The sequence below is a fragment of the Varroa jacobsoni genome, unplaced genomic scaffold (genome assembly GCF_002532875.2).
Source record: "Varroa jacobsoni isolate VJ856 unplaced genomic scaffold, vjacob_1.0 scaffold_184, whole genome shotgun sequence".
In the NCBI taxonomy this organism is placed as follows: Eukaryota; Metazoa; Arthropoda; class Arachnida; order Mesostigmata; family Varroidae; genus Varroa; species Varroa jacobsoni.
The window spans coordinates 264,673-281,981 of NW_019213086.1; the positions used below are offsets into that span (position 1 = coordinate 264,673).

The window sequence follows — 17,309 nt, forward strand, 5'->3', positions numbered from 1 at the left end:
TCGTTTTTTGTTTCCTTGTACAGTTGGTTTTATTTTTATGATGATGATGATGACTGCTATTATAAATGGATAAGATCGTTAGATATATCTTCGTCATGTGTAAGTCTTCCTTACTGGATAAGTGTATAGTGTTTGCTGTCGTTCGGTGATTGGTTCCTAGCTATTTCACCGTTGACCTTTCTGAGTGTTTCCAATGTAATAGGTAATGTTAAGATTTACTTTAGTAAATATACAATGGGGACTACAATTGGTATTATCAGTAATATCGCGATTAGCACAATTTCATTGTTTATATAACCAAAAGACACGGGTAGACCTTCTCCTAGATAACGAAAACGATCATTGTTACCACAATATTGTAAACGAGGCTCAAATGAACGTAATCAACTTCAAATACTATGATAAACGCATAATAGTAACTAGGCCGTCTTTTTTTTCCTTTCTAAGCATGTTTTTTCAAGTGCTGCTAGTGTACCATAGTTGCTTAGCTAGCAGTGATAACATTACGAAGAGTATACATATAATCACTCCTTGAACATGTACCGGACATAAATGTACATTAATTTGCATTTCTTTCATGGTTATTGACAATATTCAAGATCAAATAGCCTTGCCCTATTAAAGGTGATAGCTTATGCCGAATTCCCTTATTTCGAAAACGCTATTTTAGCATAATCTGATAGGACTATATGACACACTGTAATGTGACCGTTTGCTGATATGTGATTCAGAGCACATAGTTGCTCATCATCAAATGCTAAATCTTTTAAGGTGTGTGATTACTTCTATTTGTTAACTCTTAAATAGGATTTCCCATTCGTTATGTGTTCGGGGGGGAAATAAAATAGTAACAACGCCACATTTGAGACCTTCTATATTTTGTTCAGCAGCTTAACGTTGAACGGAACCGTACCACAAAAAAACAGTGTTTTAGATATACTTCATATTCATAAATGGTCAATGAATTTTTAAGAAATGTATGTCTTCAAATTGCAATCCTACCTGAACGTGAGGATATACTACGAGCTGTGCCTTTCTTATTAGCTCAAATCTAGGCCACGTTTTAGCGAAACAGTTGAATCGTATTCGTACTAACGCTTTTTTTTTTGTTATCCTTTCTACCAACACTTCATTTGAATGGTGTAACTGCAAGTTCAGATCCATCCATATGCCCCGTCTCAATTCAACAAATCAATATTTCCTTGCAGAATAATATGTAACTTGCTATTATTACCATTATTGTTGGCAATAGCCTTCGAACTATAGATGCTTTCCCTTCCAAATGCAAGAAGAGATCCACAGTTTTAAAAAACTACGTCATTCTCATAGTTTATGTTTATAGTGTGTATATATATATATATATATATATATATGTAAGATGCTACGTGAAACCATCGACAGCTGTTCTCGTTTCTTACCCTACCAACAATCTACCTCCATATTATAAGAGCATCTTTTCACAGCCGATTTTACGGCCGGCCTTATGGAACGGCAAGACACCTAATGTATATAATACTTTTTATTTTTACGTCTTGTTGCACTGAATACGTTAGTTCTGAAAGGAAACAGAAACAACTAACAGTCGCGTTATTCTGTAGAATATGGTCATGAGACAAACACACCAGGTCCCTGATTGGTTTAAAGCTCAGCAGAAAAATGCTTCCATCGTGTAAACGCCAGAACCTGGCCAGAATTACAAAATGGAAGGATATGTGTGAAAGCAGCAGATAAACTAGATATAACAGTGAACTAAATCATCATAGAGGCAATAAGGAATATATAATAGACACTCCAAATGAACATAAATCAGAAACCATACACGAAAGAAGAACTGATACAAAACTAGAATAATATAATTTGTTTATCTTGTCTGCTTGCTGGAAACTCAGGGACTATTCTTATAGTTATATCATAGCGACCGTTGTTCTTTAGTTGTGAGAATATTGCCTTTAGCTGTGAGTTGGGGCAAGTAATTTGTCGCCTAAATGCCCCATCGGATCGGACGGAGGCTGAAAGTTAAAAACGATGTATTGATTTTTAAAAACGTTAGTGCTTCTCAAAATAGAACTGTCATACGAGTAATGATTGTGGCTAGGACATTATAGATTTCAGGTTATGGCCAACGAAATTACGAATGCTAAGAGTTTAACCCAGAAATACGCTAGTTTCGTCTCGGAATCCTATAGCCGCTCAACTCGGATAAATTACTAATTATTTGATTACTAATTACCATATTGTGTAGTAAATTCAACTAATTAATTATTACGGCAATTTATCGAGCATTATGTTAGTTTAATCGTACACCAATATATGTACGCTTCCTATGTGAAAGGTCACTCCGACAGCCATGTCAAACATCTTCATTTCCGCAATACCCTCCTAAAAATCTTGGACCCAACTTAGTATCATCCCATCAAATGTTTCCATTATACTTTTCGACAATGCGAGACTAGCTAGCAATGTTGCTGCAGAATATAAACTTACTTTTTACAAGGAAGCATAAGTTAATGTAATTTTTTCGATATTCAAGTCTAGACTCAGAAGGCAGTATTCGATATTATATAAATGGATCCTGGTATCCTTACGTGTTTACATCGATCTATTTTCGGTCCATTTCGAGTTCCTCCTGTTGGAGATCGCAGCGATCTTTGACGTTCTTATCGTCAGGAAGAGGATATAGGATCTTCGTTGTGGGCATGCCCTCCCAGTTGCCGGGAAACCGATCTCCGTTTGAGCGATTACATTGCATTGAAAGTGGCATCTGGGCATAAAATTCTGCAAGCAGGCGGACATTGTATGGGCTCCAATCAATAGATTTGTAGTTTTCGCTAATTGGCTTTCGGGCCGATGTACGCTCATGATGTGTTCTGGAAAAAGAAAGAGCACAACCTTAAATATGACCCATGTCCTTCACTTATATAGGTACACATACAAGGATTCTGTGTTGGCGCTAAAAAGCAAGAAAACACTTAATGTTCAATTCGTGAATTACTCTTACTACGGCTTTTTCGAAGAATTAGCGGTTATCCGCTGTAGGCTCATCGATAAGAAGAGAAGAAACAACGCGATTACATCTGCCGTCATCTAATACAATGCGGACTATACAATATGACCATTTTTTTAAACAACCCATTCTACCTGGTATCTATGCTTTATATACAATAGGTAAGCATACTCACATATGCATGTAGTCAAAGTACGTTGCCAAGCTAAATGAATCTACAGAGCTCTTGCAAACTTCGAGGTCAGTTTTGGGGAAGTAGTGCATGTATGTTATACACATCTCATCCCGAATGCCGTACCCTCCGAGTGTAACTTTACTTCGATCTACCGTATTGTAACGACAGGTAATTGTTACAGCGTCACCCTGCAATTTTCGAACAGTATATGGATAATGCTGTATAAAAAGTTCTTTAGAGAGATATCGAGTCCTGGTAGGGTCGCGTTGGGTTTTTCTTGGTCCCTGATTCCTACAGCACACCTGATATTTGGCTAAATGCATAATAAAACAAAAAGTGTCCCAATCAGCTAGCTACGTCGACTTAAGCTTTGCGTTAAACAAAAATAGGCGCCGTTGTTAACGACGGAATAAGCACGTGTTTTCGATAGCCATAATGGGAACTGCTTTTACCGGTTTGATGTTTACTGGCCGAGCCAACCTGCGAATTTCCTGAAAATGACTTGAGTAATGGTTATCTCTGCCGATTTCACCCAGAGACCTTCCCCCGCGTGAGTGTTCGACCCACACTGCCACGCCTGCCAGATGTGTGTGCAACTGGGCCGCCACAATCACAATTCCAAGCGGTGGTAAGCTCTACAACGAAACAAAAAAAAAATCGAAATAGTAGTTTGTGTAGAAAACAGAAAGTTCCTAACATGATATTTAAAGTGGATCTTAAAATGTCTAGTGTTTAAGAGAAGGTCGATAAAGAGAGCGATATGTAATTGTAAATCAAAAGATTTATCTGCAATACTCGCGCATTCTGCCGTAGTTCTCGATCTGACCTAGGGCCGTGTTTGAGGGAATACTTACCGCTCGAGTACATTCAGAGATGCAATAGCCCGTAAGATCGAACGCTTCTTGCCCAGGCGGAATCGCCATCTTATCTGTATACTCCAATCCCACCTCTAGGATTCCAATGTCGTAATTCCTTAGTTGATCCGTATAGTGAATCTGCATGCCCGAACTGTCCACCAAATCTGGTTCGTATAAAAAATTATGGCCATGTTAATTAAATATCACTTGACCGAAGCATGTAGAACGAAATAACGTTGCGGCGCCTAAAAAAAGGTCTTCGAACAGTTGCACAATAAGGGTAGACGCGTAAAATTCCCTCGATAAACTATTTATATTCTCTAGTTCATTAATGAAAATGCATTTATTCCTACCTATTTTTCTTAGTAAATCTTAGTTCTGTCGTGATACGATAACCAATAAAAAGACCAGAAGATTTCTTTTCTCGCGGAGATAAGATAAAGAGTAATTGCCAACGACAGAGCATGATTGCCAATATTCATCTCCCTAATCAATTCAGTAACAATATTTAGAACAACCAATTTTACGGCATGTAACATTGCAGTCTATGTACCTGTTCGTACGTCTGGATTGTTGAAGTGTACCTCGAGCATTACGTAGGCTGAATAATTTCGGCCTCCTACTGGCAGCCCAGCCTCCTTAGGATATTGAAGAGGCTGGATTGATGCGCCACCCAAGCGCACATAAGCACCATTATAAAGTGTAGGCATAATTTATTAACACAATGTTACCTTAGTAAGCATGGGCACTACGGTATCCATTAAAGCATGCTGCTTTTTCTTAACTTAATTATTTCCTATTTACTGCGATGCAACTATTATCCAGTCAGTTATGATTCTGTATTCGTCTAAACATTCACTGCGTACAGCTTGTTGATTCGATTGAAAGTTCGCACCTGCGTATGGATTCAAGATACCAAAGTGTCCCTAAGATGCGATCTAAGACGTAAAGGCGTTGGCGCCGAAATAAAAAACATAAGAAGCAATTTTCTTGGAAAACATATTTTCAAACGAGCTTTAATAAAAAGCGATGTCTTTGCTACATGAATGCGCTGTAGCAAGGATGAAGCCGTTATTACCGGTGCTCCCATTGCCCAGGCGGAAATGACATTTTTGCATCTCTCGAGTATCACAGGCTTTCTAGGACTTTGACAATCATCGTTCCAATTTGGGAGTACTTCGTGAACACCAACTTCGCAATGAAACAGCTCCATATGGTGAACTACGCCTTCATTTCCGGGCGTTATGATGGCTTCATACTGCACCACGTGTTGTTTACGATGGAATTCCGGAGGAAATCGGAATACCTTACACCAATAAGTGGTGTCGCGACCCGGAACTGCCACCTATGCAACAATGTCAAATAGAAAATTAACTTTACAAAGTTTACATTGTAATGACCAATGTCTGAAGAAATGCCCTAAAAGAGTATTGAATACCATAAAAATGTTATAAACTCATGCCATAGCGAAGCATCACTAGACGATGTTAGAACCGGTAACGACCATTATGAAGATATCTCCACATTATTAGGTCCACATTATTAGCTAAAGCAGGCCTTCGAAAGCAATGTAAGCCCCGTGTGGAGACCCCAGGTAGCCACCATAAGCTTTATATATCAATAACTAGTTATCACTGTAGCACCTCTCCATGTTTCGAGTTTTAGGTCCGCTTTTGCCCTTAGGCATTCCATTAGACAAACGGCTGGTTCCGAGCACAAAACAAGATCTCTCTCTCTATGCTGCTACGGCTTCGAACCTAGACCTCAACGTACGTGTCCCTAAGACTAGCTAATCCCTAATATCGTCGTGAAACCGGCAGTTCTCCTTCAGCAGGAATACTGTTGGTAAAAATGTCAAGCTCCTAACAAATATAGCCACATTTGTTAATGAAGACGATGTACTTTAAAATTCAGGACATTATATTACAGCGTTCAGTCTATAACTTAGAATAACATAATGCGATACGTCATGTGCAAGTATTTACCCGGTCGTTAGTAAATGAAAGTGTTTTGACATGCTCTGTAAATTCTTCATCTGCGGTTATTGTTTTGAGGATGGTAGTACGTTGAAATCCTTTAACGGGTGCGTGCGTAATTCGTAATCCATCAGCTCTTTTCAGCGGACCTGGACCTGATGCATAAACCACATGTACAGTACCTTCTTGTATGACATAGTCGCGGGGATCACATGTATCGAAGCTTCGCGAGAAAAGAAACCTGCAATCATTCAGGAGACACTTTTTACAAACAGGATCGTTTTGCCATAAGAAGACGATGCTTTTAAAAGTAAAATTGATCACTGGAAACCCAGTCACATAAATTAGATAGAATGGTGTGATGGAATAAGAATCAATGTTTAAGGTACCTGAGCGCAGATCCCTTTCGCTTGAGCGAATCCAGCCGACAGTGCTGCGGTTCCTCGACGTAAAGAAAACCTTCGGAATTAGTGTGTCCGTCCTGAAACCGAATTTAGAAAAAGCTCGTAGTCAAGTCAGCTTTTGTACTTAAATAGCGCCTTTCCTTATTCTCTATCTTTACCCATGGCGCGGGTTCAGGCTCATTCAAACAAATTAACCTAGTCATAATATCAACCGATCGTTATCATTTACTTTGAATTAAGCTGTAATTTATTTTCAATGATCTATTGGCTACAGGTTTAGTGAATAGTCATTCAAATATATTGTTTGAACGATTCTGAGCTTCTGCAAATGTTTTTATCATTTTTTTTTCAAAATAAAGTTTGCCTCTCCTATTAAATGTTGTTTGACATGAACTTCTGATATATTAGAATGTGCCAAACTACCATTCAGTTATAACTGGCCATTTTGGTATGTCCCTCTATTCATGCCCTTTTTTCGAATAAATTTTTACTCTAGCAGCATATTGAAGCATTTGCAAAAATCTCCGCCCATAAATGTACCCATTTTTAACCTAATTTAGATTAAATTGAATATCTAGCATCAATAACAGATACTTATTCTTAAATGCCTCATCCGACATGTAAAATATTACATCGACACGCGTGATTTCTCTCAAACCTGTCGCTTTTGCTGGCTGTTTAGGCCAATTGCCTTACAATAAATTTACTAATTCAACTTCATTTAAAGTTGAAGACTATTATATTCTTCGTCAAGCAGACTCGTTGAACGTGATGATAGCAACAAGCATATCGTGGCTCGTCTGATAGAACCTCTACGCCTTTAGTTATCGCGAAAGTCTGGGCCATACCAATTCGCTACATGATACATCGATACCAAGCACTTTGATCAAATGGCGTCACGTATTCATTAGTTCGATTTAGCAGACGTAAAGTAATAGGGAATTGCTGAGGTGTTGACCGGTTTCTGGGTTTCTGGGACAGGAAGCTGGGTTTCATGAGACCTGCACAGGAGAAAATAAGAGGCGGCAAGGAAAGAATGACGCAGACGCTATGCTTCTAGACGGCCGAGGAATTTAATAATGGCACCACTGTAGAGTGCCACCGGTCGCACAATAGCCAAGGCCATACATACTACTTTCGCCTCCGACCTACTCACGCCATACGGACGCACTAGGCAACGATGGGCTGTTTAGGCTACGGGCACGGGAGGCGATCCTTACAGAAGCATAAAAGATAGGGTTGACTTACCAGGCGACTCTTTTCTCTCCTGTGCGGTCATTCTCACCCCGTGCGAGAGTGACGGAGGAAGGGATCTGGGGTATGCGCTTCCAGGGAATGTTGTCTTTCTAATGGGGGAGAGGAATAACAGTGAACGACTGAAGCTGCTATGAAGAAATAAAAAGAGATTACACACTCTCACAGCGAGCGGCTATGCTGATGTATGCTGCTAACTACAGCTACGCCGTCTTCTGATCATGGTGATGGAAAGAAGTAGGCTGATATGAGTCCGCTTTGAGTGAACTCAGTCACAGTGCTTTGCGCGATTAAATACCACCTTCTATTCCTAGGTGTTCATGGTTTAAAAACAGGGCATTCTTTGCATGGCCACTGCAAGCATATATACAGGTGGTTCACTATTTTAGAGACTTACTTCACACCCATTAACATATTTTAAAATTCATATATACGCGCTTAAATCTCCTATCAGCAAATAAAAATCAGGCAGGCCGAATGATTAGGGTATGCGCTAAACATTAGTATATAATGTTACCAACAGTGAAAAGCACAAATAATTAATGGTAGTAGTAACGTTTAGTAACAATGACGACGTTTTTGTATAGAAGCTCATAAACATGGATATTTTTTTTCTCAACGCATAACTTGTAAGTAGTGCTTTTATCCCACATTTTCTAATGTTGTCGATTTTGTCGACAGGGATTCCCGTCATTGTCATTTACCTTTATTGTATGTGAAAATTCCACAGTATTTCGTACTCGTAGGAACTATAAAACCTGAATAAACTTACAAGTTCCACATTATTAGTGCAAACATAAGATCGCTGTAGTGGCCTGCTACAGAGACCATGACATTTTAGTCGATGACTTCAATCATCATTTTTTTTTTTGCGCAATGAATGCGCCCAATGGAGGCAAACGAAAAACGGCCTTGTAGGTGCAGACAACAGTCTACATAAGTATTAGAGAGAAGCGAGACAATATCAAAGATCTTGGAGCATTCGCCGCAGCCAATATGCGGAGCGACCAAAGCTGTAAAGGACGGTTTATTTATGCCGCCAAAAAATGCAAATTTTTAGAAAAAAACGATTGCGGGTTTGGTAAATTGCACGGATTTCTTGGGACGCATTCCAGCAGGTCTATGCCTATCGTCTAATTATTTTAGGTCAAATTAAGTCAGTACTGGGCAATTCAGTTACGTAGCATTTTGTAATTGTAGCAATTTGTAGCATTAATACGACATTCTCATCATTTATTTTTTGCTGCCATCAGATACGGTACAGTAACAGGCTTGCTTTAGTGAGCTGAGTTGAAATGCGTCTGCTGTTGAAAGGACATGTTACTAATACCCCGATTATTAGATTGCTCAAAGAGCATAACTGTACATATCTGTATATGTTAAAACTGCTATCTAACAGCATTATATTATAGAATTAGCCGAGTAAATAATAAAATACATGTTAAGCTGCGTTAACTTGGCGTTAGGTGGCTTGTGATCACAAAACGTACCGCCTATAATTCTGGAATTAACTAAATCAAAGTAATTTAAACCTATTTCTCGAATAATTACATTGGAGCTACTCAAAACGGGAGAGTTGCAAACAATGAACTGAGCGAAAGATGTATCACAGCCCAAACAGATAAACATTTCTGTTAATTCATTGTCTTGGGAAAAAGGATAATGCTAAACTCCTGGCTATTCGTCGTTAAACTTTGACCTGAATCGTGATGTTCGAAGGAGAAAGACCCATTTGTTTTTTCTACTGCTATAGATTTGCAATCATGAATTATGCGAATCAGTAGATACTGTCATCACCCAGACTCGAAGAAAGAGAATATTTATTTAGAAAAGATCCTCATTTGTTCATGTCAGTTCTTTCCAGTCCAGAAAGTACTTTAATCCCGCCAGAGCACCTAATAATCTAGAATCACTAAAAGATATTTAATTTAAGATTATTTATTTAAGGTCCTTGTATATTAAAAGAGAACTCTGAGTGTACACCAACGCAGACAATCTCTATCCAAAGTTGATAGTAAAATATGGCGCTGATTTTGATAGGTCAATAAGATATAACTATAATCCACATGTTGTGCTACAATTTTGATAGCTACTTACCTCGAAGTGGTGCTGACCTCGCCTGTCAACCCAAAGGACACAGGTATCGGCACCGCTCAAATTGCCTCGATCCGAAAAGCCAAATGCAAACCAGCTGCTGGGGTGAATCTGTAATTTTAGTTCAAAAGTAACCACGCGCGCTTGGTAGTCCACTTGCCAGAACAGATAGAAGTGTCCGAACGAGTCGAGCTGCAGCGACGAAACCGGACTATTTCCGTTGGACGATACTGCGTCAGCGCCTGAAGAGCCAAAGAAGGCAGCTTCAACTTGGTGCTGATGCATCGACCCTGTAACGAAAAGAAAAGCTAACGTGACAAAAAATCCTTTCTTTTTTTTTACCTTGATGACGCATCAGATCCTTCCAGTATTTTTACCCGTTACAGCAGTCAGTTGAATCGACAATCGTATGTAGATTCTAATCCTTCATTAATAAAATTAAACCGCTAAACAATGGACAAAATATCTGGTATGACTTAACATAAACCGGATTTTACTTTTAAACTTCCTGCCCTCAGCCTCCCTCACCCCGAAACGACCCATTCCGTTGCTGTATGTTATCGTTTGCATTGACTGCTGCTTAACGGTCGCTGGTGCTAAACTTGCTTAAACCTATGTTTCCTACTGCATCCCAACGCAAAGTTACTCTCAAAAGCAACAAACAGCTACGCTATCAAGAAATGGCACATATCGAGTTCTACTGAACTTTTCACTAAATGGAACATAAATGAGTTGAAAAAAAGTTTTTAAAAGAATATAACAGAAATGGATGGACGTTTGCGTAATGGCTTTATATCGTAGTCGTCGTAACTGCTAGTTGATGTCTGCTGCCATAAGTCTTGCTTTATTCAACCACTTTAACCTAACTTGAATACTAAACGATAAAATACGTCTCTATAATTCCAGAAAAAAACTGTTAGAAGCTAAAAAAAAAGTGTACTGAGTCAGTATGTACATCTAGCTTTCGTTGAATCTGGGTAATGCATGTCTTGCTTAAGACTTAGTCATGATAACTTAAAACATACGGAGGTTCTCGTTTAGCGCCTGCGTTCCCCGTATAGCATTGCTATTTCACTACAGTATTTCGAGGAAATACATTGCATACAAGAAGCGAAGCAGGTGCTCGTAGTAGATGCCCCCCCTCCTCCTCCTCCTCCTCCTCCCCAAAAAAACAAATTTCACAGATCTACATACATACATATATATATATAATGATTTACAAATCAACTTTCGTAGATTATGAGCTTCACAGCTTTGTCTGTTCCTATGCCATTGTCATGAAATAGAACACGAAGCATAATTCCTGTCAAAATGCACGAGATGCAAGAACTTCTTTCTTGAAACAACGTTTTATACCGAAGAACTTTGTGTAGACAATCTGTTTTGTCCACGTTCCCAGGAGTTTTTCTCCGGGGGGTGGGATCTGCCCTTCCTGGTTGCCCCCAACCGTCACACCTTTCCCCACCTGTCATCGTACGTCAATATTTCCGACCAAACTGCTTTTCATCACCTTTGTTCAACAGCGAGTAATACAAAAAGCTAACACCAGAGAATTTGTCCAGAGCAGGTTGCGGGTCGCTGACTTTTTCGTCAAGTGTCGGTAAAAGTGTCGGTCATTGTTTATGTATAGGTTACAACCTATATATTTTTAATTTTTCTATTTATAATATATTACAAATAAGGTATGTGCTATAATATTAAAATCAAAAGGCGCTTCAAATTAATTTACTATATTTCGTTACGTCCCAATAAAAATGTTCAAATAGAAACACTTGTTCAACTCTTCTAGCATGTTGCGCAATACAGTCTGATATTTTGTACTTCCCATTTTACTAAGCGATTCTGTGCGTTTTCTTCTTATTAAATTTCCAGTGTTTTATACGATCGTAGGCATTCTGATCAAAGAAGACGCTAGTGTTATTCACTGCTGTCCATGGGTACCGTGTCTTGGTGCGCACCCTGTCAAAGATTCCTGCGACAGTTAACGGCTTGTTCAAAAGATATATTTCGAGTTGCACATTTGGTACTGGCTTACTTAGGTCCTAACGTCGAGATTTGAATCTCGACAATCACGTGTCCTTAAGTGTTGCAGACCGCGTTACTACCGCACCTCAAGGGCAACACCGTATTACTCATCTTGCTTCTGTTTAGCTCAATTTGGGTCCTTTCACAGCCACTCGACAACACACAAAATATTACAAACAGGTACTTCAATATAATTTCATATTTACCAACTATTAACATTGTTGACCCATAGACACTTATGAAACAATCTGTAAGGCTATATAAACTACTATGAAAGAAATATATCTTTGACTTCTCGTCTATTATATATAAGGCTATAAAATAAAAATGTTAGGTAAAGTCATAAAGCTGTAACGCAATGTAGTGCTACTGTTTTTTAGATCTTCATCTCCTTGCATCAGTGATTAGCCTCGCAAAAGAACATAGCAGACAGGCCAATGAATAAAATACCAGGGTTGTTTGTCAATCGCACAGTCGACGCACGCAGCAAAGGTTCTCAGAATCTTTGAGAATTTCTAGAGACACACATTTTCTTGTGAATGAGACGGAACAAATAACATACGTAGCTGTTGTGAGTTGCGTTCACACGATACCATCGCATAATCACACGCGCGTGCAGAACTCAGAGGGACGTATCACAGTATTGATTATAATGATATGAGCAGCACTTAAGAAGGTTGGAATTTCATTCCTATTATATTAAGCCCTGCAAATATTCGCAGTGTACATCAGTGGGTAGTGTGCACGAGTCCAGAGGAAGCCTTTTTCAATTTAGTGGATCGACTGAATAATAGAAGACCTATTTCTTTCCTCTATATATATCTCTTACAAACGAACTCTTATATAAAAACAGTTTATGCCCTGTACGCGGCTATAGATTCAACAGAAACGATATTTGCCATTCAGAAATGTGTTGTTTCAATAGAAAGGTTCCAATTTTAAAGAGCAACCTCTAAATTGGCGCTAATATGAAAGAGACGATCAGTACCTCCGATTGCGTGTAGAATTGTTCTTCAAGTGAATCCAGCAAAACAGCTTGGGATGACGCAGCAATCTTGAAATCTGGTTCCACTCTACCCACAGATTATTTACGAGAACAAACCAAAAGTTTGACGTTCTTATGGGCTTTATTTCGGTATACGTAGCTTCCAAACTTTAACATTTAATCATCTAAAGAATAACAAGTAGCATTCTGATTATTAAAAAAGTTCTTTGGTGGATTTTAACTACTGTGAGCTGGTTAAAACTGGACTATTAAGTTCATTTCATAGAAATAATTTAGAGTCTATTCTATGCCTGCTAACAATCAAATGCTTAAAATACAGATGTGTTATAAAAATGTCTTCTTAGCGTTCTATAAAAATACTACTGTTCCATTTAATTAAAGCAGTAGGTGCTTCATTCAGTGTCGTATAACTTACCCTGGGCTAAAGCCCAGAGGCCGGTAACGACCAACGTCGCAACGAAGGTCGGCATAGAGTACCAACCACTATTGCACTGCCGAAATGATGTGGTCCTTTGACAAATCTTCACACCGAGCATGAACCATCGACGCGTAGCGATGAAGTTCCGCTCGGTACCTCGGCCCCAAGAGCCGGCCAGCCCTCCTCCCATGAGCAACTCGACCCTTTCCCTTCATCAGCTTTCAGGATATAGCTAGGAGGAAGTAAATGGGAAAAATTCGTCCTATGATCCCTTTGGACTGGCCCTGGGAAATATTGTGTATATGTAGACCCTACGAGTCTTCCGAATTTCCCGAAAGGTTTAGAGTTTTGTGCTAAACAAGAATATGTCGATATGTTTGGGCTAAGGTGACAAGATATCAAAGCTGTTTATATCAGCCTGTGTCATGCACATCAATGACAGCCGACAACGATGACGCATAAACATATATTTATTAATGAAATAAATAAGAAAAGGGAAAGGACTTATATCGTTCTTCATGAAAAGGATTGCATGCATTTTGAAATGAAGGTGGTCTTTTATCGTATGTAGTCTCTCTGAAAAATTAGCTTAAGGTGTGTCTACTTACACGTGACTGACATTGCAATATCTATTTAGTCGGAACATTAATTATCAACGTCTTGTTTCTTTTATTTGCTTGATTGGCCTATAGCAGCAAGCTCATATGAAAACAAAATTTACAAAACGTACATACTATTTGAACTGCTGTCAACATTAGCTCAAGAGCGCAATTCTGTCGCATGAAGGCAGTACGGTTCTGCATATCTTTAGGTAGGCAGTACGGTTCTGCATATCTTTAAGTAGCCAGCAAACCATAAACGTTTGTAAGTGACGAGTTGAATTAACTAAACTGGCATTTTGGATTAAAAAGCGTAACAGAAGGACACGTATTATATTCGTAATGAGGCAACTGAAACATTGACGACGTTAACCTAAAAGGCAATAGCAAAAGGTCACTATCGTCTTCGGCATAAAAACAGGCGGAGCATTAGACATACGTGTTTCTAGATAGCCTATGGGTGATGTTGTACGAAAACGTAGGCTAACATCCGAATAAATTCAAATTCTGCTAAATAATGATATAAACTTATGTCCAATCTAGTGTACCTATTTAGAACATAGATGCGTCGAGATCGGTGCCTTCGGTGGGTCCGAATTAACGCTGATCATTATTGCATGCATTACTACCAAAGCTTTGAAGATTTTTTTCAATCCTACCTTCCTCAGTTGTGATTTGTTGAAGTACGTTTTATTTTCCAACTTTCTGATTTCAGTTGTCGGTATGGAGCAAGAACTGGTATAATATGTTGCAGCTATCTGTATATACTCTTGTTCTATACTTTGATTGTCTTTTCGTACTAGATGACAGAAAGCCTGAGTTTAAATTTAGAACTTGAAGTTCTGCATTCGTGGACCACAACTCTAGGATGGCAATAAAAATAGAAACAATAAATTTGACAGAAACCTGATCCATAACAAAATATACGCATATCTTCACCGTATGCTGTCTTCAAGGGTTCGTTACGGTATATTAGTTATGCGACATCCTTAAGGATGCCTCTTGTTCCCTATTATACTTTTTTCTCCTCTATGTATCTTTGGTGTATCCTCCTATGTGTCCTTGATATTGTTCGTCCTTGGAGAAAAAGTAGCTTCTGCGATCTCGTTAAGTCTATAATCCGTTTCATTCCTCCCTTACCGATTATCTGGCCTTTGCTCCGCAGTCGACCCTCCGGTGGGGTCAAGGAAAAGGCACCCGACTGCTGCTCGTTGCTTCGCTCTCACCGAAGCCTTTTTCGTTAACCTGTTGTATTTCTGCTGCTGATCTAGTGTGTGTGTCTTCTGTGTGTCCGATAAACAGTGTCACTTGTAATCCTTCTGACTTGCATTATTCACCGGGCGGCATGTCTGTCCGACCTTTTCATCCCCTGTTACCCTTCTACTTACCATCAAACAGTATCCTATTGGTTCCACATACTTTGTTGGTTTTCGCCAACGTCCTCCTTTTGTTCTAGTTGGCTTTCGTTGACCCCTTTCCTAGAATAAAACAACAAAGAAGCTCGCTGCATAGCCAAGGATAGGCGAGAGGTGTATTATAATAGAAGATGCCTGCTATCACAACAATAAGCTCTAATGAAGCTCAGCTTAATGAGAATTCGGGAACAATACAATACAAACACCAAAAAAAAGAGATGATGCCATCCATTTACCCTGATGGCGAACGCTATATGAAGCCCGAATTCCACGTGAATTGCGCTAAACTTATAATGGGTAAGAAAGTTAGATCCATTATGTGATTGTATGTGTGATGCGACATTTGATTTAAATAAAGTCAAGGTTATATGCCTAGTCGAAACATGAACAAGAGAACAGATTATTATCGCGTATGTGAAAGGATATTTGAAAGAAAGAAATAAATTCTTAAAGCTATGTTGTACACTACATAAAAAAGAGCAGATAATAACTCATAACAGGTTCACGTATCGTATATAATATTAACAGGCAAATATATATACATAATCCTAATTCTCAGAGTATATAGCGGTTACTGTACTGTTTAACAAAGTGGTAAAACATGATTGGACATGATTTTACCTGGCTCTAATATTATTAGCAGTCGGTTTAGATTGATTTGATCGTCGGTATTAAATATGGAAATCTGGTTCTAGCACCAATTACACCGCAATACTTTTTCGATAGCCATAAAAAAGTAAAACGATGCGATGACTATGTTTGGATACAGAATCGAAATTCTGTATTATTTACACTATTTATCATTATTCTTTTGCATAATGAATCTACTTCTAGTTGCATTATTAGTTATCAAATTATTATGATTTCTTTACAACTGTGTAGATCTTTAGAGAAGCACCTCCAAAAGTAAACATAAACTGGGGTTTGTGTCAAGTCATCTGTTGCGTAGTATTGTGCCTGGTGGTTATATGATTCACTAAAAAATAGCTTCCTTTGCATCCGAACCAGTCAGTTCCTTGTAGATCCGTATCTAGAGATATTCCATCATTAAGTTAATTTTTCTTGCGGTATTATATACATGCTTGAGATACGATGCACTCCATCGTGTTAGACCTCACCTTAGATGGTTTGTCAATTTGTAATTAGAGGTATAATTCTCAGATTTCTTACTATACCAGCATGAAAAGCATACGGATCTCTTTAACAAACTTGAAATGACTTATCGCGTGTTGTCGGCTGTCAGTATTGAGAGTGACGTTTCTGCAAAAATACATATGTGTATAACCTCGAGTTAGAATGCGCATTATTTAGAGCGCTCCGACAGAGGCCTCGGGAGTAGCCTAGTAACTGTAAGTTAAGGCATATGACAAGATATATCTTTCCTAAACGTAACACGTAAAAGGGAACTAAAACAAATTATAATAAATATTACGTTTTCACTCAAACACTCCGAGGTTCTTCTTTGTATTGGAGAACAATCGTGACTATTTTCACGAAGTGATTATGAATTGTCGAAAAAGCAAAGACCATTTTCTAGCTAGATGGCTTCAAAGATAGGATAATCTTAGGTGATGTATGGTCGGTACTGGGTCGACGCTAGTGTGATTCGAAAATGAAATTCGGCAGTAGTAGATGTGCTAAAAATGTTAGAGTTAAAACTTATTGTTAAACTTTATTAAGACCGACACCTGAGCAGCACCATGCCGCCAAAGAATTAAATATCCGCCATCAGACAATTTCAAACCACTTGAAAAAAGGGAAAAAAGCTCGATGTTTGAGTGACATACAATTGATGATGACGCAAAAGAACTACTCAGGATTCTTATCTGTGAAACTCTGTGGGAGTATAACGAAATCGAGCTTTTTTTAAGACGAAAATGCCAAGATCCGAAGCTGTTGATCGGGGGTAATAAAAAGTGGATCACATACGGCAGTATGCAAACAAAACAAAATATAAAACCTGCTCAATAATCTGTGACAAATCCCAAACAAACACCAAAGAAGGTGACGCTATTTGGTGGAATTGGAAAGAAATCATGCACTACTAGTTGTTGTCGCCTGGCAAAACGATTTATTTGAACC

The 17,309-nt window shown here is 38.7% G+C and overlaps 1 protein-coding gene across 1 annotated transcript; it reads right to left on the reverse strand.

Moving 5' to 3' along the window:
* On the reverse strand, nucleotides 1–13,403 carry LOC111272129 (dopamine beta-hydroxylase). Its single transcript, XM_022853381.2, has 11 exons — nucleotides 13,211–13,403; nucleotides 9,768–10,054; nucleotides 6,402–6,493; nucleotides 6,022–6,253; nucleotides 5,115–5,381; nucleotides 4,590–4,692; nucleotides 4,034–4,200; nucleotides 3,632–3,814; nucleotides 3,180–3,367; nucleotides 2,586–2,867; nucleotides 1–2,009 (listed from the first exon to the last, which is right to left on the reverse strand). Exons 1-10 carry the CDS (start codon nucleotides 13,401–13,403, stop codon nucleotides 2,600–2,602), a joined length of 1,980 nt encoding a protein of 659 aa, XP_022709116.2. The 3' UTR covers nucleotides 1–2,009; nucleotides 2,586–2,599.
* Nucleotides 13,404–17,309: the final 3,906 nt, after the last annotated feature.

Coding starts and splice junctions, on each gene's coding strand:
- LOC111272129 (XM_022853381.2), bottom strand. CDS start 13,403: ATGGGAGGAGGGCTGGCCGGCTCTTGGGGCCGAGGTACCGAGCGGAAC. Junction 6,494..9,767: donor GAGGTCAGCACCACTTCGAG/GTAAGTAGCTAT, acceptor ATTCGGTTTCAG/GACGGACACACTAATTCCGA. Junction 4,693..5,114: donor CCTGGGCAATGGGAGCACCG/GTAATAACGGCT, acceptor GCATCAATCCAG/CCTCTTCAATATCCTAAGGA.